General features: G+C 34.5%; 1 protein-coding gene across 3 annotated transcripts; it reads left to right on the top strand.

Annotated features, from left to right (window-relative positions):
- Positions 1-7714: 7714 nt before the first annotated feature.
- LOC148195292 (uncharacterized) lies at positions 7715-23083 on the top strand. Of its 3 annotated transcripts, XM_088094545.1 has the most exons (10): positions 7715-7961; positions 8070-8137; positions 8213-8274; positions 8382-8531; positions 9202-9378; positions 16139-16351; positions 16756-18446; positions 18963-19037; positions 19122-19191; positions 22179-23083. In XM_088094545.1, exons 1-10 carry the CDS (start codon positions 7762-7764, stop codon positions 22863-22865), a joined length of 3393 nt encoding a protein of 1130 aa, XP_087950671.1. In that variant the 5' UTR covers positions 7715-7761; the 3' UTR covers positions 22866-23083. The 3 variants fall into 3 exon arrangements, with proteins under 3 accessions (XP_087950671.1, XP_087950670.1, XP_087950669.1); XM_088094544.1 differs by lacking the exons at positions 7715-7961; positions 8070-8137; positions 8213-8274; positions 8382-8531; positions 9202-9378 and adding an exon at positions 9627-10654; XM_088094543.1 differs by lacking the exons at positions 7715-7961; positions 8070-8137; positions 8213-8274; positions 8382-8531; positions 9202-9378 and adding an exon at positions 14274-14403.

A 23083-nucleotide genomic window follows, 5' to 3' on the forward strand; every position in this document is an offset into this window, starting at 1 on the left:
TTTTTTAACATTTTTTTTTTTCAGTGACTCATAAATGGGATAAATTAAAATGAGCACATCATCATATCCGTTTATTTCACTTGTCTTCTTCATCTGACGTCCCAAGGGACTCTTTTACTTCTTTTTCTTTAAACGGATAAAAAGTTTAAAAAAACTCTTATACTTAATATTTTGTATTAATATGGTGTACAATGTCTCACGACTTTGTCTTGAAGAACAGACTACTAAACTCTCACTGCAAATTATTTTCATCAATAATCAAACTCGAAGAAAGTCAAAAAATAGTTATAAAATACTAAATTTACAAATTACCTTGATTAATTACTGTTAAGTTTATTCTATTAATTTGAAAAGTTCATGGCTATCAGCTTAGACATCATATTGTCTTCTTAATTTTCTTTTATAAGTTTTGTACAAGTTAGATACAAAAAATAATTATTTTCCTCAAAACTTCTCGGATAATTTCTCGATTTTTTTTCTTTTTCTACCTCCTCGGTCCAATTTTTTGTTTTACTTTTTCAATCTTCTCAACTTTTTTACACTGTCGATTTTCTTGGTCGAAAAACCAATTAACACTTAACATAATTAAATGAATATTAGACACATAAGTAAAACCTAAATTATAGTTTATTTGTGATTAGATTATCATTAATTCCCTAAAAGATAAAAATTCAATAATAAATATTATAAATAGATAACACCTCCAATAAAAAAGATATTTGTTTTTAATTTTATTTTTTCGAAAAAACTTGATTTTCGTAATATCTTTATAGGTACCTATTATCCAAAATCGACAAAGTTGAAAATTAAAACCAAAATATACAATAATCTATATTATTGATTACGTGATCAACAATAATATCTAAAAATCATAAAATTTAAAAATATTAATTAAAATGTGTTCCATATATTTTAGGTTAAAACACATTTTCATTCATATATTTTCAATTTAATATTCTTTTTGCAGCCATATGAGTTTATCACTTTAAGTTTTGATTGTTTTATTTTGTTTATGTATAGTATTTTTATTAACCCAAAACTATTCAACCGTGTATCCGTTTGTTACTCTGGATTATTATTTTCTTGAAACTTATCCTATAATTTGTCACGTTTCAAGATAAATAGATGGTATAATCAATTTGGTTAAAGAAAAACACTTTAAAAAACAAAGTGAACATTTAAACCCATAGAGAAGAAAGACATCTCATTTTTATTTTAATCCATACTTCAATTATTTTAAATGATAGAACTTAAAAATAGTTATTGTATGTAATACTTTTACATGTAAATATATTTTATTTTTTAGGCATTTTCTTTAATAATTGTAAAACACTTTTAATTCTTTGTATAGTAAATATTTTTCATTGATACTTTTTTATTTCTTTAGCCAGAATTTATGTACTTTTTGTATGTTAATATATATATATATATATATATATATATATATATATATATATATATATATATATATGGGTTTTCTAACGCGTGTACGCCTGTTTTTCAGTTGGTACATTTTAGCAATGTGTACCGGGTTTTAGTAGACAAAAATATCCTTATATATCATGGATTCTAAGTTTTAAGGTTAAGGGTATTTTAATAATTTTCATTCTCAAAACTAAAAAAAAAAAAAGAAATCCCCAAACCCTTACTCACCTCTCTCATTCCTCTCTCAACCCTTTCTCTTTCCTCTTTCTCACTCCAATCTTTTCTCTGCTGTTATCCCTACCGTACCTTCAATTGAAAAAATCAGAAACACTTGATGTTAAACAATCTTACAAAAAAATGATTTTATAATGAGTTTTCATCTTATAATTTTTGTCTTATCTAATTTTATCCAATTTTCACAAGCATAAAGGAATTGGTAATTGACCTGGAAAAAATTCAGAAATACTCGTTGTTTAACAATTTCTTACAAAAATGATTTTATAATGAGTTTTTATTTTATAATTTTTGTCTTATCTAATTTTATCTAATTTTCACAAGCATATCAAAGGAATTGGTAATTGGCCTGGAAAAAAATCAAAAACACTCAGTTGTTAAACAATTTCTTACAAAAAAATGACTTTATAACGAGTTTTCATTTTATAATTTTTCTCGTATATAATTTTATCTAATTTTCACAAGCATAATGACATCAGAAAGAATTGGTAATTGGCCTCGAGGATTTTTTTAGAGATGATGAACCTTTGCCTTGAAGGTGAATATGTCAATGACTCAACTCTTTACAAAGGAAAATTTTTTAAAGAGGTTAGTGAAGATGGTGAAATTGAAGAGATCTTGAATGAACCTTTGCCTTGAAGGTGAATATGTCAATGACTCAACTCTTTACAAAAGAAAATTTTTTAAAGGCATGTGTTTCTGATTTTTTTCAATTGGGGTTACAGTAGGGATGACAGAGAAAAGGTTGGAGTGAGAGAGATGAAAGAGAAAGGATTGAGAGGAATAAGAGAGGTGAGTAAGGGTTTGGGGGTTTCTTTTTTTTTTTAAGTTTTGAAAATGAAAATTATTAAAATACCCTTAACCTTAAAATTTGAAATTCATAATATATAAGGATATTTTTGTCTACTAAAATCCGGTATACATTGCTAAAATGTACCAACTGAAAAACAGGCGTACGCGCGTTAGCAAACCCCATATATATTATATATATATATATATATATATAATACATTTTTATAAAATAATAGTTACGCTTCTTTTAATTTTTAAATATATATTCATTTTTCTTATATTTGAAATAAATGACATATATCTTCTTTATTTTTTAATAATGTGATAATATTTTTTTGTTCTATGTAAAAAATAGGAAACTAAAAATTAAATTTTGAAAATATTTAGTTTTTCAAATGTAATGGTATCTAACCAACAAATAAAATAATAACATGTCAACAGTGAGACTACGTTCTAATTTGCAAATAAGTAATTAGCTCTCTTATATGTAGGGATGGCAAAAAATCAATATGCGAGAGATAATTGGTATTCGCGAATATTTACTATCCGCAGGTTACCGACAACAAGTATTTTAATATCCACTTATAAACGAATCAGGTACGAATATTATATTATCTGACATGTCGATACCCATTACTGGAAAAAATAAAAATAATAATTTAATTTATATTTAATTTAATTTAAAATAAAATTAATTTATATTTTATTAGATTAAATTTAATTAAAATTAAATTTTAATTTATATTTTATTTTCTTTATTTTAAAATTATATATTATTTTGTAATTTTAATTCAACTTTATTTTAAAAATGTATAAAATATATTTTTTTAATATTTGCGAGTACCTGCGGATATCCGTGAGTTTTTTTGAAAGGGTATCCGTACGAGTAGTAGGCAGAGTTTTCATTTGCAGGTCCGTATCCGACCCGACTCATTGTCATCCCTACTTGTGTTAGCTTATATTTTATTTATATTTTACTTGTATTAAAGTCATGAATAAGTGTAATAATAAGTTCACAAATTAATATAATATAATATTCTCCGTCAAATTATTTATTTGTGTGTAAAGACTTAGAAAATACTGTTTTATAGGTGGTGGTAATTTAAAATAATAAAACTTGATTATTTAAATATAAATAGGTTCGTTTTAAACAAGTTCCATTGTTTTAAAACACATTATATTTATTAAAAAATATTTTTTTAAAGTTCTTTGATTTCTTTCTAAGGTTCATTTGTCTGAATATCATAGACCGCCTGAGTGATCACAACAGTGAGATCTTCAAGTCTAACCTATTAGTTTATTCAATAGAGTAAGTTGACTTTCTGCTTACTTCTTTTGTCAATTTTTTTTATTTCTTGCATGTTAATCTTCCTTACTTTGTAGGTTAAGTTTGAGTCTTTTATACGAGTCTCTGTTGATTAGTGGTTTCAACAATGTACTCTGATCGTGCTTTTGTGGTTCATATGAGCATATATGACTTATTATGCGTTTAGGGCTTTAGGCTTCCTAGAGTTGTTTGGTCATAAACTTATATTCTCTTTAATTTGTATGAAAAAACATGAAATTGTGTTTGATAAGTAGTGGAATTTATGGTTGGTTGAATATGATATTAATTGAAATGTTTGTTGTGATGTTGCATATTGGCGAGCGCGTAATTGCCTAGTTATGAATATTACAATGTATACTTGTGATTTGATAATGGTGTGAACTTTGAATGTTGTTGTTTTGAAGTTTTATAGGTGCAAATTTGGTGTAAAGTTGAAAGTAGAAAATGGAGAGTGTTTTTGGACTAGCTTTTAGTCCAAATTAAGGTTTTAATATGTGGTTTTTTACATGAGTGACTTTGGAATGATAATGGGTGTTTGACATTTGGTTTAGAGTAATTTAAATATTGTATAAGTCCTTAGATAACCAAAAAGATGATGGTAACTTGAGAAATTGTGAATCGGTAAGACCTATAGGGTAGTTTAGTGGTAAATGGGAGGTTTGATAGGTGAGATTTTGAGGTAAGGGTGAAATGGAGAATATGAAGGTTTAAAGTTGTGTTGGTTGACTATAACAATACTTATAATATTTAGGTTGAGTTATAAACATTGATTAGTTCACTGTAAGGTTTGGAGGTGTGTGTGGATATATAATAGTTAGAACATGTGAGGTATGGGAAGTATAGGTTATGCAAAATTATACAGACTTACTGAGCGAATCTATGCTCGCTGAGTGAGCGACACTGTGGTTTTGCATTTGCATTTGTATGATGTTTTATTATTACATGAATGATTTTTTTGTATATAATATTGGGCATAGGAGACGTCTTTTCAGTTGATCTTGTGAGGATAGAGGTGAAGCAACAACATAATTAGGTTTTTGTTAAACAAATATAAATATTTTCCTTTAAAAATATATAGGTTTTTTTTGTTAGTTATCATCTTTGGAACATTTTATTTAATAGTTTAACACTATTAAGATGAGATGTTACATTGCGTGTTAAAATAATATTTTATTTAAAATATAACTTGATATTTTAAAATATAATTTATAATTGTTTACAATACAATTTTTATTATATTTAAAAAAAACTTATTCTGTATTTAAAAGTTTTAATTGTTAATTTAAATTTAAATTTTAATCAATATAATATTTAAAATTAAGGAAAAAAGTGTTTTTTTTTAAGATATAAGAATAAAGGTTTTATTCAAAACGTATGAAATGTAATTACCCATAATCTACAAAATAAATTATAATAAATACATATTTTTTAAAGTGAAAGTTAGAAATTTCGAGATAATGACTAGAGTCATTATAATTGTTGTTCCTCCGTGGCCACTCAACATTCAAATAAAAAAAAATACACCTAAAATAGATAAATACATTCATATCAGTAATCACTGGTTTATTAAATTTCAGCACCATACAAACACAATTAAAATTTAACAGTAACAGATAACCAAAAGCATGGATATTCTATTAGTACATTACATAACAAAATACTCATACTAATCTCTTAAGGATTATCTTCCATCCTTCAGTAATCACTAATTTATTAAATTTCAGCACTATGCAAAGACAATTAAAATTTTCTGATACAACCATTTGTGAACATATACATAAAAGTGCTAAATAATTTAAAACTTTCTAAAACACAACTCTTTTAATTTCAAAACTAAAAATTAAATTCAGTTTTTTTATGATAAAATATGCTAACTGGATTTTTTTAGAGAATAATATTTTTTCGATATTGTTAATCTTAAGTTACTTGAATAACAATATTAAGTTTCATTTTCTCAATTAAGGGTTAGTGAATAAGTGTTGTCCATTTTCAAGATTGGAGTTTTTAAGTCTTTTAAGTAATACGAGGTTATTAATTGTATTAAAATTCAAAAAACATTTTTTTATATAATTGGAGTTATTATATTTTATTTCAATTTTTTCTTAGTAGAAATTAGTATTTGTGTTCGTTGCCTCTAATTTGTTGTGATAAATCTTGGTCTTAAGACAAAATGTGTAAGAAAAGTCAAGATGTAAAACTCGTAATTTTCACTAAAAAATAACATTTATTGTTTTCAATCAACTTAAAACTAAAGTTTCAAACATTTTTATTCATTAACATATGTACTCAACCAAAATAAATTACTGAAACATCAAATTTCAACCTGTACCAAGTAAGTAATGAATTTTGTAAGACAAATTGATGATTTTTGTTAGACAAATTCTCAATTTAAAAGACTTTATAATAGGTACAAAGATAAACAAATGGGCATATTTATTTTCTAAATTCTCACAAATGAATAATTTAATTAAGAAAAACTGTATTTTTGTTTTACCTTGATGTTGAAATAGCACGAATTTGTTTGTTTTATTATAAGAAAAACATCTTTTTGTTTATATACGTGGATGATATATTTGTCATTGAAAATAATACCAAAATTTTAGAGTCTTTCATCAAATAAATCAATGTTGTGTTTTCACTTAAGGTTCTTTACACTACTTTTTATGTGTAGAAGTTCAAAGAAACATTATGGTAATTGACAAACAATTTACATGAAATATTATGAGGAAATTTAACATGAAAAATCACCTCACCCAACGTATGTGTGGTAACGGACAAACAATTTACATTTGAAAGAGATAAATTACAAGATCCAACCATGTTTAAACAAGCTATTAGAACACACTAATACTTAACAAACACAAACATTTGACATAAAACTTTCAGTAAAAAGTTTAGTCTAATTCATAAATTTTACTACTATGCATAATTTAGAAGCTATCCAAAGAATATTTAAATATCTTCAAAATACTATTCACTATTATTTACATATTAAACCATTAATTGACCTCAATTTAAGAGGGTTTTAAAATTCGATCACAAGTATGAATAATATAAAATCTACCACTAATTAACATTTTTTTATAAGATGAGCAATCTAACAACCCGTGATACACGATGCAAATTAACCTTACATCTTCACCTTAACCATTTGCTCAAACTAATAAGCGAAAATAGTTAAATTCCACAATTATAGTATAATGTGTATATTTTAACTTTTAGGTTTATGTTTAACCTTGTATCACCCTAATGTGTAATATTTTGTAATCCATGTCCATTACTTTTGTCCTCGCAATGCAATGTCTTTAAATAACGTTACTTGCATAATTTAATATATTCACATATCATATACAAAATATTTTGTGAATAATGTGTTATATACCTTTTAGTTCACCATTCATGTCTGTATTCTTTTGAGAAGTAAAAAAAAACTAAATGACACGTATAAGGAAATCAAAACCCCTATCACAACTAAAGGATTATTGGTCTAGAAAATGATTAAATATCACTAAATTTTAGAGATAAAAAATAATTAATCACTATATTAACTAATTTAAATATTATTTTATAAATTAAAAACTATTGATATAAAATAATTTGTATTATGAATAAAAAATTATAATTAATTTATGAATTATAATTTAAATTGATATTTAAAATAACAATTCATATTAACTATCCCAAAATTCTCAAATTATTTGTACTCATCAATCAATTTTTTTACATTGAGAAATAAAAAATATTAATAAAAGAGGGTCAGTACCTCATTTTTAAAGTACTTATTTTCTTATAAGAGTGGTGTTTATTCTGATAGCATTTTTAATCAATTAAAGAGCACTTTTCCTGTGTGAGGGGTTTACCGCGAAACCGGGTTTTGGCGCGAAGGATTGGTTTCTGGCGTCTCTCTCCGGCGCGCCGACGAGGTAGTGTGAGACTGCGACCGAGTTGTTTCTTCATCATTCAGAAATCTTTGTAAGAAAACGATGTCAGAAGAGATTCAAGAAATCAACACTTTAATTTCTTCAAATGACAAGTTCAACAAATCCTCAGGCTATTCATCCCTCTTGCAATTTCAGCAACATTCTTGCGTCAACGCTTCTTCGCTCCAATTCCTCGCTCACTCCGCCCAATCCATAATCTCCTCCATTGTTTCCGACATCGTCGACGACCACGACGAAGAAATGTGAGCACAAACTTTCACTTTCTCACCATTCAATCGTTTAAACATCTTTCTTTGTTTTCTCTGTAGAATTGGGATTTCCATTAATTAATCTATCTAATTATCTGTCAGTGCCACTCAAGCGTTGAAGTGTTTGGGGTTCATGCTTTATCATCCATCCATTGTTTCCGTCCTTCGAGGTATCTGGTTTAGCAGTTGTTTTTCAACCTATCGATTTGGTTTTGTGCAAAGCTTATTTTTCCTTGCTTTTGCAGTGGATGATGCCAATTTGGTTCTGAGTACATTGCCCAAACTTATTACAACCACAAAATTAAAGGCTCGTATGATGTTCTTTTTAATATTGATTAGTGTTTTCAGTTTTAGTAGAGTTTTTATGTATTATGTTTAGTTGTTTACATTATCTCTCTTGACTGTTCTATACAGTCTGCTTGTAATTTAGGGGTATGGTGCTTGTCTGTCCAACAGTTGGGTGCAACATTTCTTGTTATTCACTTTCACTATTTGTTAGGGGCAATTGTTCATGCCCTAGACAATCCCATGGGTTCTTTGTCCACAACATTTGAAGCTACACAGGTACAGTTCCCTTCTTTATTGTTGGTGCTTTACGAGGTCAAATAATATTTGAAATAACTTATATGTAGTTCCTTAGTTGTTTTTGCTGTTTCCCAATTATCATATTTAAACTTCAATAATTCCACAATAAAAATTGTATTTAAAGTCACCACAGTTACATAATTCACTAAGGTGAAACTTTAATTTGGTTTAAAGAATAGCTTTAAAAGAACCTAAAGAACTGCTTTTAAGTTTTGTCAAATAAAATTAGGAACAAAATAAACGAACTCCAGACTTTTTAGTCATTTTAGAATGTTTATAGATCAACCAATTCCCCTTTGTTGTCTTTTTCAACAATGCTTACCAAGTTGACGAGCATTTTTCCCTTAAAATATATTGCAGAGAGGATAAAAATAATCAGTGTTTTTACTAGCGCTAAATATATATCTTATCAGTATCACATGTTACTATAACCTTGAAAGCAAAACCGTGCCCATGTATTTCAAATCTTTTAATGTTATATTGGCTTCTTGATCATGTTTTTTTTAACACTCACTAATTAAAGATGATGTTCTTTTATGCATGCCTGGTGATTGTAGTGGTCTGGTTCTCGTTGCATACTTATTCTTGAAAGTCATCTTTAGGTTAGCAGTTTTCTAATGATACTGATCTTTTAACCTTTGAATTACAGGCTGTAATGAAGCTATCAGGTCAATTAAGCGAGCAAATGAAAGGCTCATCCCATATATGGGCTCCCCCAATATACAGAAGACTTCTTAGCACAGATAAAAGGGAGAGGGATGCCTCAGAAAGGTGTCTGTTGAAGATCAGATCCACAGTCATTCCTCCTTCTCTGGATCTTTCTAAGGTACCAAAACATTTTTGTGATTTCAATATAAAGTGATGGATCCGTACTCTAGTGGCATGGGCATGATTATATTATAGCTATTTAAGCTGTCAAGATTACACTCCTCATGTCGATATATATATATATATATATATATATATATATATATATATATATATATATATATATATATATATGTTAGGTTCCTAATTCAAGAACCTAAGGTAAACGCACACTAAACACACCAGAAACTTCTGTATAACTCTCGTTGTATTATCTACAAACACGAATACAATGCCTGGATACAGCTAGAGAGCTTAACCTCCCCCCTACAGGAGTCACGCTTCCTGTACAGCTCACAAAAATAACAACCAACCCCCCTCTATTCAATTATTCACCCTTTTATACTACCCATCCCGCCTTTCCTAACTGTTATCGTAGTTAGCCTAACTAACTTCTAATTACTTCTCTTTCTCCTCTCATATACACGTAACTTCCTAACATTACCCACCCCTTCTTCAGCAACCTTGTCCTCAAGGTTGAAATTAAAATCAGGATATTGATCTTGAATAGTCAACACGTCTTCCCACGTAGCCCCTTCGCTGCCACCCTCCTGCCACTGCACCAGGATCTGTTGTATTTTTTCATTCCCTTGCTGTCGTTGCCTCATCCCCAACACTCCCACTGGCCAATATGTAGGCCCCTCTGCTTGTAGCTCAGTTGGTAGGTCCTTCTCAACCTTCTTTGTTCCCACCGCTTTTTTAAGTTGTGACACATGGAAGACTGCATGTATACGTGCCTTTTTTGGCAGCTGTAGTCGGAATGCCACTGGGCCCACCTGCTGTAGCACCTGGAAAGGGCCAAAGTATCGAGCTGCTAGTTTAGGATGTAAACGAACTGGTATAGATGCTTGCTTATGGGGTCTAATTTTAACCCAGTCCCCCACTTTAATGTCCACATCTCTTCTCTTCTTATTCGCTTGGCTCACCATTAAATCCTGAGCACGACTTAGGTGAAATTTCAGTTGCCTCAAAGCCTCGTCCCTTGTCATGAGATCTTGTGCGACTGCCTCTACCATTGACTCCCCCGGTACAAATCTGTTCAAGGACGGAGGAGCTCTTCCATAGATCGTTTCAAACGACGTGCATCTCGCAGCTCCCTGGTAGCTGGTGTTGTACCAGTACTCAACCCACAGTAACACTACATGCTAGGTCTTGGGCTGCTCTGAGCAAAAACATCTGAGATATCCCTCCAAAATCCAATTAATTACCTCTGTCTGTCCATCCGTGGCCGGGTGGTAAGCAGTACTCATATTGAGTTGTGTCCCCTGCATTCTAAAAAGCTCCCTCCAAAACGTACTCAAGAACAAAGGATCTCAATCACTCACAATTGAGACAGGAACCCCATGTAGCCTGACAACCTCTTGGATAAATACCTCCGCCACCGTTTTAGCCGAATAAGGATGTCTAAGTGCCATAAAATGTGCGTATTTGCTCAGCCTATCCACCACAACCAATATAGCATCATAACCTTGTGATTTAGGTAGCTTTACAATAAAATCCATGGTGATCTCCTCCCACACTGCTTGCGGTATCGGTAGAGGTTGCAACAACCCTTGGGGGGAAGCTGCCATATACTTGTGCTGCTGACAAATTACGCATCCTGCCACAAAATTGGTGACATCTTTCTTCATACCCTTCCAATAAAGCGATTGGGCTATCCTCCTATTTGTTCTAAATACCCCAGAATGTCCTCCGGTATTCGTTACGTGAAACTCAGCCAATAATTTGGGAATCCAGGTAGATGTTTCGGATATTATAAGTCTTCCCTTGTAGTGCAGTCGGTCATTTTCTAGAGTATACGCCGCATGGCAGTCGGGATCCCTTTTAATGTCAGCTATTATCTTTTTCAACGTCTCATCTCTTTCCACCTCCTTTAATACCTCCTGAAAATCCTGCCAATAGGACCTGGACATCACCCGTAACTCTGCCTCCTCCATTCCTCCTTCTTCCTTCCTTGATAAAGCATAGCCACCGTATTGGAACTCCCCTTCTTATACATGATTTCAAAATCATAGCCCATCAACTTGGCTATCCAGTTTTGTCGGCTGTATGTAGTAATCCTTTGCTCCAACAGATACTTTAAACTGCGTTGATCAGTATGCACCACAAACTTCCTCTCTAGTAGATAAGGTCTCCAGTGTTGGATGGCCAACACCAACGCCATTAACTCTTTTTCGTATATCGATTTGTTCATGGACGTCTCGGACAGTGCTTTGCTAAAAAACGCAATGGGTCTCTTGCTCTGAGTGAGTACAACTCCTATTCCCCCTCCTGAGGCATCGCATTCAACGTGGAACTCCTGATTAAAATCAGGCAAAGTTAAAACTGGCATTGTAGTGACCGCCTTCTTCAGTTCTGCCATGGCGTGACTGGCTTGCTCTGACCATAAAAATTTGCCTTTCTTCAACAACTCCGTCAAAGGCTTAGCTATTTTTCCATATCCCCTCACAAACCTCCTGTAATACCCCGTTAAACCCAAGAATCCCCTTAATGCTTTCAGAGTCTTCGGTTCTTCCCATTCTACCACGGCCTTAACTTTGTCCCCATCCATTTCAACTCCTGCTTCTGAAATTTGATGCCTCAAGTACGCTATCTTCTTTTTCCCAAACTCACATTTCTTTTTGTTAGCTATCCAGTCACTTCCTTCTAATCCTTCCAACACCAGATTTACATGTCCAAGGTGCTCCTCCCAGCTGGCACTGTAAACTAAAATATCATCGAAGAAGACCAATACAAATTTTCGTAAGTACCTTTGTAACAGTTCATTCATTGCATTCTGGAACGTTGACGGTGCATTCGTGAGACCAAAGGGCATCACGAGGAACTCGTAGTGGCCCTGGTGAGTCCTAAATGCCGTTTTATGTATGTCCTCTTCCCCCATTCTGATCTGGTGATAGCCGCTTTTAAGGTCGATCTTTGAAAAATATGCAGCCCCTCTCAACTCGTCCAGGAGCTCTTCGATGACAGGGATGGGAAATTTGTTCGGAATAGTCGCTCGGTTTAACGCCCGATAGTCCACGCAAAAACGCCAGCTTTTATCTTTCTTCTGTACCAATATCACCGGACTGGAATATGGACTCGAACTGGGCCGTATTATTCCCGCTCGCAGCATGTCAGCCACTTGCCTCTCAATTTCGCCTTTTAACAGATGTGGGTAACGATAGGGGCGAATGTTCACTGGGTTTTCTCCTTCTTTTAATGGTATCCGGTGCACCAAGTCTCGAGTCGGTGGTAACCCCAGCACTTCTTGAAAAACACGGTAGTGCTTCTGCAGAAGCGTCCTCATCTCTGCCCTCTGTGCTTCTGTCAAATCCACCTCTTCTTCCCGGTCCAGCTCATCCTCCACTCGGCCCAACTCCCAAATAATCAGCCATGACTCCGCATCTGTCATTTTCAACAAAGCGTGTGGCTCCACCAGCTGTCGGGTTAGAGCAGGATCTCCTTGTATCACCACCCTTTTATCCCCCGTGCAATACCCCATGGTCATTGCCCTCCAATTTAACACTACTTCACCCAATTTTTCTAACCACTCCACCCGCAATATAGCATCGACTCCGCCTAACTCAAAGAGATGGAACTTCTCTTCAACCTCGGCCTCTCCCAGAACAACGACGACTCTCTCACAGCAACTCCTCGTTACCTTTCTCTGTCCATCCCCTAGACTTACAGTATACGGGGTTGTATCTGTAATGGTTAGTTCCAACTCCTCTGCCAACCTCCGATTAATGAAATTGTGGCTGGTCCCGCTATCAATAAGGACCAACACCTCCCGGTCTCCGATCTTCCCCTTCACCTTCATTGTTCGAGGTTGAGTTAACCCCCCCCGCTGAGCATGCAGATAATTCCATCGGTTTGACTTCTTGATCGGTTTCATCATCGCCGCCGTCCTCCTCATCCTCCGCCAGCAACAAAACTCTCAAGCTCCCTTCGGAACAACGATGGCCCGGCGCAAAAGGACCCCCACATCGGAAACAGTGTCCTTCTTCCCTCCTCTTCAGATATTCGGGGTAAGGTAAGTTGCGCACCGTTCGCGCTCTGTTATCACCACCTTCGAAGGTACTTCCCCTTACATTACCACTTGTCGCCCCCCCTTCTCGCCTGTTCGCGCCACTGATCTCCGTCCCCCCCGACCGATTCACTGATGATCGGTCGGCATCTCCTCGAACGACCGCCGACGAAACCCGCGTACACGTGGTGTTCGGCCTAAAGCCATTCCACACCCCTCCCCGCGCTTTGAACATTGCATCCTCCACGTCCCACGCAATTCTCACCGCCACCATGAATTCTTGGGGGTCTTGGATACGAACCTGTCCCTTAACGTCCTCTCGTAAACCCGCGAGAAAAAACCCCAATACTAACTCTTCCGCCAATCCATGGGTTTGGCCCAGCAAGATTTCGAAATTTCTGACATATTCCTCCACCGTTCCCTCCTGTCGTAGCGTCGCCATCTGTTTGAACACGGTTCCTCTGAAACCTCCTCCAAACCGATTCAACAATGCCAACTTCAAACCAGTCCACGAACGATCGGTTGCTTTATCTTTCCAGACCTTAAACCAATAACTCGCACTACCTTCCATGCTAATGTAGGCAAGTTCCACCTTGTCCTCCTCCGCTACCTTCTGGATGTTGAAGAAACGTTCTGCTCGATTAATCCAACTGTGCGGCTCCATTCCCTCACACGCCGGTAGGTCCACCCGTTTCCGCCAATTCTGTTGGAAGCTACCTTGATCACGTCTCTCTTGATTATCGTTCACTGAATTACTGCTTCCGTCAGACCTTCCATCTTGATTGTTCGCTCCTCCTCCCATGAGCCGCATCATCTGTTGCAAGTCCCGTCGTATCGCAGCGGTTTCCGCCTTAATCCCTTCTACAGTAATTTCAAGGGTCTCCAACCTTCCCTCCGTTTTGCTCTCCATCTCCGTCAACCCCTTTCTCGATCCGGCAGGTCGGACCAAATGTTAGGTTCCTAATTCAAGAACCTAAGGTAAACGCACACTAAACACACCAGAAACTTCTGTATAACTCTCGTTGTTTTATCTACAAACACGAATACAATGCCTGGATACAGCTAGAGAGCTTAACCTCCCCCTACAGGAGTCACGCTTCCTGTACAGCTCACAAAAATAACAACCAACCCCCCTCTATTCAATTATTCACCCTTTTATACTACCCATCCCGCCTTTCCTAACTGTTATCGCAGTTAGACTAACTAACTTCTAATTACTTATCTTTCTCCTCTCATATACACGTAACTTCCTAACAATATATATATATATATATATATATATATATATATATATATATATATATATATATATAAACAATAAATTTCAGTCTTACAAAACCAACTTATAAGATGAATTTTGCCTTTATGTATATATTTTAAATTGGTTTTATTTCTAGTTGATGTTAGACTTCCAACACAAAGAATACCAAACTACAATATTTTATCTTGACAAGTTTGTTTCTTTATGCATACTTGTAATTTCTGCAGCCTAAATTTTAGACATGTACAAAAAATCCAAATATTGAAATCGAATTCATATCATACTGATATAAATCACTTTAAGTCCATTTTAATGGATCCATATCTTTGGATTTTTAGTTCACTCCACTTAACTGGATTGGGATTTAAGAAGAACCAAAATCAACGTTCGTCCTAAGAAATCATTTGGTCAAGATAATTTTTAGCTGCTTTCGCCTGATAATTTTTTACTCTATATGCAAACTTTTTCTTTGGTTTAGAACATAGTTGGAGTGTTGCTGGGTTGACCTTGGATGGGACATCCTTGGCACGGTCTTGACCTGGATATTTATTGATTTATTTTTACCAATTAGAAAACTCTTTCAACGCCTAAGTATGACCTTTTAAAGTTTGTTAACATGACCTGAGTTATAGAAAAACTTACAAACGAGCTAATAAGCTGAATTAGGCCAACCGACTTATAAAGGCCATCGGCTCTTGTTCATCACATAAATAATTTTTTGTATATTTCAAAGACTGATATTAAAGGAAATAAGAAAATGTATGCAAGGAAAAGTCATTATATTAAAATTAGATGGGCATATAGAGCATATATAAGTGCTCATCATATTGTCACATGATCAAAATATGTGAAAAAAATTATATGAAAAAATAATTAAACAGTGAAAAAAGTAACACACAGGAAAAAGGGAAAAACTTCAATTAGAATCACCAAATACATGTATCTTTTTGTTAAGCCATCGTGCTAATAACACCTGTATATGATCACTGTCTTTCCCAAAATTACCAATTTAATTTTGAAAAATATCAAGATATTTAGTAAAAAGAACTAAATTGATTTAAATAAAACTGAAATTGAATTCATGAACTAAATTTCCAGGTTTTGATGCCACTTCTATTCAAATTAAATGGATATGAATTTAAACTAATTTAAATCCAAATTTAAATTATATTAAATAAATCATAATCAATTTTTTCCAATGAAATAGATTTGGATTTCAATCCAATCAATTTTCTTGGATTTGGATTGGATATAGATTAGTTTTTTTTTTTCTAAATCCAATGCCCACCCTTACTATATTTTTATATAAATTATTTTTATGGTAGTGCAAAATGGAAATCAAATTTGTATTGTTCGTGACATATCATGCTTGGTCTGTAAGGTTCAAATAGTGATTTGAAGTTTAAACTCGTCTTTGGTGTTATTGTCAACTTACCTGTTTTTGTCCATTAGGTTATTATCAAAGATATGAAGATAAAATTGCTCAGTGGGATGAAGGTTTTGCTAGAAAATGGTATGAAGACGCAAGCTATTTGTGCATGGGGATGGTTTGTCCGAATGCTTGGATCCCATGCTTTAAAGAGTAGGCATCTCGTTAATGATATGCTAAAAATTCCTGAACGTACATTTACAGATCTTGACCCTCAAGTTCAAATTGCTACGCTGGTATTGTATGAGTAACTGGTTTGCTTTTATCTCATCCATGATTCACAAAGATGAAATATTATTTGGGATGTAAACCTGTTCAATATTTAAAGTGACATGATAGAAAGTAGCTTAAAGAATTATGGTTGACGTTCATGCTGTATTTGGTTTTGAGGAAATAAACAGAAGAAATGAAAATAGAGAAGAATTAAGTTGAGAAAAGGGAATAAATAAGAAATAAAATTGAATATTTAGTTTGATAGACTAGAGATGAAATGAGAAACAATATAGTCGGTTCCACAAAATCAGGTCTCTCCCTCTCCATGCTTCCCCCTTCACTTTACCAATGCACAAAACACTTACTAGGTGTTAACATCATTTACTTATTGTTGCTTATGTAACCTTTTCATGTGCCTTATGTGCAGGTTGCTTGGGAAGGTCTTATTGACGCTCTTGTTCATGGTCTAATGTTGGTTTCCACGAAAAACGCATCAGCAGAGGAGAATTCTCTATCAGGAAGGAAAATTTGTGATGATCAAAGAAATGGCTTTTCCAAAAGCATAAAGCTAATAATGACGCCACTGATTGGCATCATGTCCAGTAAATGTGATGTATCAGTTCATTCATCCTGCTTAAACACATGGTGTTATTTGCTACATAAGCTTGATATCTCTGTCAATGAGCCATCAATGATAAAAATAGTTTTAGAGCCTATACTTAAATCAATATTTCAGAATGAACCTGATAGCAAGAACATCTGCTTATGGAGCCTGGGCCTCGATCTGCTCGCTGATAGTATTTCACAGAAGAGTGGGGAGGTCCTCTACCGGTCAACTGGCTGGGTAAGCCACAGAAACTCTGAAAATGGACATTCTCAATCTGGAAAATGCTCTTGGAAGCAACGCCAAATTATATGGATGCCCTGGAATATCAATAACTTGGACTTTTATCTGAGTACGATTCTTCATGTTGTCCATCAAGCATCTCTGCCAACTGTCACTTATGATCATAGAAGTCACGTTTATGATGCTGCTTTGAAGTTATTTATACATACTCTGAAAGGAGTCAAACTGCATGTTGAAAGTACATCTACTAATTATGGAGGTATTATGCAGTGCTTGACCTTATTAATAACATTCATCAAGAAAGTATGTGAAGATTTGTGCTCGGATGTTGGAGAAAATTATGATGTTTACTGTATTTCCGTTCAGTTCATAGATGCTATCACAAAGGAGTTAGGTCCTTCAATCTTGCGATCTCCTCTGTACAAAATTTCTATAGATCTGAAGTACATTGAAGACATGCAATCAGTTGATCATAATAAACATCTAAAATTTCTTAGTGTCAGTTGTGTTTCTCATATGGATAAGGTTTCTCCATTGGTTTATTTGATAGCACTGTACTTCTACATGATGGTTCAGTTAACCATGAAATCCCATCAAACAGATCACGCATCACAAGGGATGTGTGAATATTTTAAATTTATGTTTTCTTCAAATGATCCCCTGGAAGATCTCTTCACCAGCATTAGTTTCTTGTATAGACACGTTCAACCAATTTACTTAAACATATGGGTAGCATTAGCTCAAGGTCTGAACTACTGTGTATCTGATCCAAACTGCAAGTCATTACAGGAAGCCTTGTCTGACAGCACTGTATATTCTTCCATATGCCATCTTTTAATTTACCCCATCCTGGCACTTTCTGGAGTTCCAAGAATGACCGTGACAGCTAGTGGCTCTTTGGACAAATATCCTGTATCACCAGAAAGAAAACCGAGATTTGAACTGGTTATTCAAACATGGAAAGCACTTCATGGATCTCTTTGTAATTTGTTCATTGGATGTTCATCAACCACCAATTTCTCTGGGGACCTGTGCTTGTTGTTAAGCAGCTACCTTGATGAAAATAGTGACATGGTTGAGAGCGGTGCTGATTTTGACTTAACACGCAATGATGTGGATTTTGGTTTCCTTCATTTATCTGGCAATTTCTTGATTTGCATTCTAGAAAAGATTCAGACTTTGGAATTAGTTTCTGAATTGGACAAAAGTAAATTTGACCGTGATAGGAAAATATTGTTCTGTATAACGAACTGCTTAAAATTTGTTACCAAGTAAGTTTCAATATGCTTTGTAAGGATCTGATGAGCCTTTCTAGTTGTTTAATACGTGATTGCCATGTCTATTTTTTATTGTGTGGGGTATCTGTTTCATATCTTTGGATGATAAAAGTTGAATGGTAGAAACAGTGCATCTTCAAAATGGATGTACTTTTTATTAGCCTGATATTTCTATCGTCCTGTGTTGAGTTGGGGATGTAAAAGCAATGTCACTGGCGTTTTGACATATACTAGTCTTTTTGTTTTAATTTTATATGTAGGCGTCTATTCTATTTCTTGTGTGAAGTTATTAGCATTTTGAGATTATGATCACAACTTATTCAAGTAATTGACTTGCTTATTTGTATTTTGCTGCTTTGCTTAGCATGTATAAGTATTATTTTGATTGTAACACGACCTTTGGGTATTACCTAACCTACTCTAATTGCTGTCAATGGATGTGTCAAGCAAGTGCAAAATGAAGATTCTTATATATAAGTTTCTACTGATAATTTTTATGTCACATTTCAGGTATATGAATTTATTGAGAATAAAAATGGTGCGAGACCCAGTGCCTGAACAGCCTGGATTTGTTGGCACCTCAAGGTAAGTAATATAAGCTGTCTCCTCTAATGCATTCGTGGTTGTTTAATTAGTAACTCTACTTGACTGTCGCTTCATTAATACCAGGCTATATTCTGCGTTGGCATGCTTTATTAGTTGCCTTCACTGGAAGCAAGATATTCTTCAATTTCTAAAGGTTTGTTCCTTCTATTCATACTTAGTTAGTTGAAGTAGCTTTTATGAAACATGTGTATTTATTTATATGCTGCAACTTGGAGGGTGAGGGTTTACTTCACTACTACTACTAATTAGTCCATGATAGAAGGCTCAACTCAGTTATGATACCGGCTAAAGAATAAAGAGTCTTATCACATTCTGTTTGTCTTTTCATCCAAGAACTGCACAAAGGTTGATAAGACCTTTAAGGTGTATGTTAGGAAGAAGGTTCAAAATCAGAAGTTTCATGACAGTTACGGTGGTTGGGCAGTTTAGGGGTCGTTAGAGGTAGTTATTAAATTTAGTAAGGGTTATCTTTTAAGGAGGAAATGGTTCCTCCTGGTGGGTGTGTTGTATTTTCTTAAGTTTGGACAGGGTTTATCCTATATGAAGGGATTTATTTCCCTTAAATGCTGTTGAATGTTCCCCTAATTACGTTTTCCATTAATGTTAATGTGAACATACGTTGAATTGTCAGTTTTGTGTGATTAATGTTAGTATATGATCTATAGATTGGTTTCTTACTCTTAAGAAATCTAACAAATTGGTCTGACCTACCGGATAAAAAACACTAAGAGATTCATGGAGAGTAGAGTGAGCACATTAGAGAGGGCAATTGAGGAAATGAGGGAAGAATCTAGAGCCAACTTTCAAAGGCTCAGTGATATGTTGGAGGATGTTATGGCAGACTTAAGAATATTGAAAAGGGTTATGAAGGAAGTAAAGATTCTGCAAATGGTGATAGAGTAGGAAGAAGAGAAGAGGTGCATGAAGAATGGGAGGAAGAAAAAAGAGAAAACCAGCAGGGTGGATGAAAAAAGTAGAATTGCCTTCATTTGAAGAAGGGGATCCTTCTTTAACCAAGAGAGTGGTGACTCCAACAATTTTATTAAAAGAAAAGAAGATTGAAGTGGTGACATTAGTTGGAAGATGGGTAATGCCGAATTGGAGAAGGGCTGTGAGGAACAAAACCATTTAACAACCAAGCAAAACACAGAGTTGCAGGAAATTCTAAGTACTTTTGAAGGCATATTCAGTACACCACAGGAGTTACCTTGCAAATGGCATTTGAACCATCAAATTCCTATTAAAGCCGGAATAGATCCAATCAATGTGAGACCTTATAGGTACCCACAGCTATTAAAGGCATAAATTGAGAAACAAGTGGCTGAGATGCTCCAGACAGGTATTATTAGACCAAGTAAAAGTCCTTATTCCACTCCAGTGATTTTGGTTAAGAAGAAAGATGGAAATTGACTTTTTTGCATTGATTATCGGGCTTTAAATAAGGCTATAAGTTTAGATAAATTTCCTATCCCAGTGATAGAAGAGTTGTTAGATGAATTGTGTGGTGTTAGTTACTTCTCCAAAATTGATTTAAGAGGAGGGTATCATCAAATAAGGATGAAGGATGAAGGAGAATGATATCCTTAAAATGGTGTTCAGGACACATCAAGGGCACTATGAGATTTTGGTGATGCCATTTGGGCTGTCAAATGCCCCTGCCACATTCCAAAGCATCATGAATACCGTTCTGAAGGAGTTTTTAAGGAAGAATGTGTTTGTTTTCTTTGATGATATATTGGTTTATAGCAAGACTTGGGAGGAGCACAAAGAACATCTCCACCAAGTTCATAGTACTTTAGGACAACAACAGTTGTTTGCTAATTGGAAAAAATGTGAATTTGGGAAGAAGCAGATAAGGTATTTGGGTCATGTTATCTCAAGTTAGGGGGTACAGATGGACGTAGAGAAGGTGTTGGTTGGTCAAGATTGGCCTGTTCCACGGTCTATTAAGGCTCTAAGAAGTTTCTTAGGCCTTACGAGGTATTATAGACGTTTCATTAAAGATTATGGGAAGAATGCAAGGCCTTTGACAGATTTATTAAATAAAGGACAGTTTGTATGGTCCGCTCAATGCACCGAAGCTATGAACATCTTGAAGACAACATTAACAACAACACCAGTACTTGCTTTACCAGATTTCTCTCACATATTTTATGTTGAATGTGAAGCTGCAGGTAGGGGTATTGGGGCTTTTTTGTCTCAAAATCCTCGGCTTATTGCTTATTTTAGCAAGGCTTTAAGTGATTCTTCTTTCTCCAAGTTTATTTATGAGAAGGAACTAATGGCCTTGGTGCTAGCAATTCAACATTGGACACCTTCTTTACTTGGGCAGCGATTTGTGGTTCCCGTGGCTTTTCGCTTCCAGCTGCCAATGTCGGCCTGAATTCATCTTGTCTTCCATGTCTCTCACCTTAAACATGCCATAGGTACCCATTAAGTTGAACAGGACCTTCCAGCAAAACTCTTTTCAAAGTCTTGGATTCTAGGGTGCAGCAACTCCATGGGATATCAGTCCCTCAACTTCTTATTCAATGGAATTCGGGAGGACCCGAAGGTGCTACATGGGAAGATGAAGGGACCATTCGTGATCAATTCTTAGACTTTAACCACCTTGAGGACAAGGTTGTTCGGGAATCCGAGGAGTATTGATAAGACATTTAAGGTGTATGTTAGGAAGAAGGTTCAAAATCAGAAGTTTCATGACACTTAACGGTGGTTGGGCAGTTTAGGGGTCGGTAGAAGTAGTTATTAAGTTTAGTAAGGGTTATCTTTTAAGGAGGAAATGGTTCCTCCTAGTGGGTGTGTTGTATTTTCTTGAGTTTGGACAAGGTTTATCCTGTATGAAGGGATTTATTTTTTTTGGACACTGTTGAATGTTCCCTTAATTACGTTTTCCATTAATGTTAATGTGAACTTACGTTGAATTGTCAGTTTTGAGTGTTTAATCCTAATATATGATCTATAGATTGGTTTCATACTCTTAAGAAACCTAACAAAGGTGAATGCCTTAAAAACAATTAGTTGTTGCATATGACTTTCATTATGCTTACCAAATTGACAATTACATGATAATTTTCGTTTCATCAAACTAGCCTTAATATTCCTTATACTTTTCTGCAGATTGTTTCCTTCCCACTGCTTGAATGGCTAGCAAATATGGGAACGCAGGATGATAAAGCAAACAACCAACTCCAACTTCTATGGACCGAAATTCTAAGCTGCTTAAGAAGAAGTCAACCTCCTATAAACTTTGGTTCCGCTTTGCTCAAACTTCATGAACCTCTATTTGAGAAAACTCTCAATCACCCATATCCCTCTATTTCAGAACCAACCATCAACTTTTGGAATTCTACATTTGGTCAGCAAATTATTTTGGATTTCCCCTCGAGTCTTCTTTGTGTCTTGGACAGGCTATCCAGAAATGGAAGATTAAAGCTCCAGAAGAGGAGCCTACCATGTCTTCAGAAATGTCAATCTCCTGAGGAAGCCAATGATGCTCCACAGGGATATAGGGTCTCTGCCAAACATAACAGCACTTCTAAGAGGGTGGAACTAGTGTTGGATAAACTACAAGAGACACCTCCTTTAAGTCGTAAAAAGAGAAGGCTAGAACTGACTGAGCATCAAAGGGAAGTTAGGCGAGCACAGCAAGGAAGGGAGAGGGATACTGGAGGACATGGCCCAGGAATTAGAACTTACACTAGCGCTGACTTTACACAAGGTAACGATGATGATTCGCAAGAAAGCATTGAGGAGATAATAAGAGATCCTGAAGCTATATTGCAGATGCTGATAAAAACTATCTGACTTACTTTGAATGCTGCTTATAGATTGTATTATATTTATGGGAGCCTGAATTATTATCAGCTGAAATCTATTTTAACCTGTCTTATTAGAAAATTTTAAATCGCAAAAAAATAAGGAATGTCAGAATTAATAACTTATAGTAAGTAATAAGTAACCAATTACATGTGTGGGGGTTAGGCTATTCACCACACTGAAGGACCAGCTTTCTTAATTTTACA

This window comes from Vigna umbellata, chromosome 7 (assembly GCF_029865625.1).
Source record: "Vigna umbellata cultivar VRB3 chromosome 7, Vumbellata_1.0, whole genome shotgun sequence".
Taxonomy (NCBI): domain Eukaryota; kingdom Viridiplantae; phylum Streptophyta; class Magnoliopsida; order Fabales; family Fabaceae; genus Vigna; species Vigna umbellata.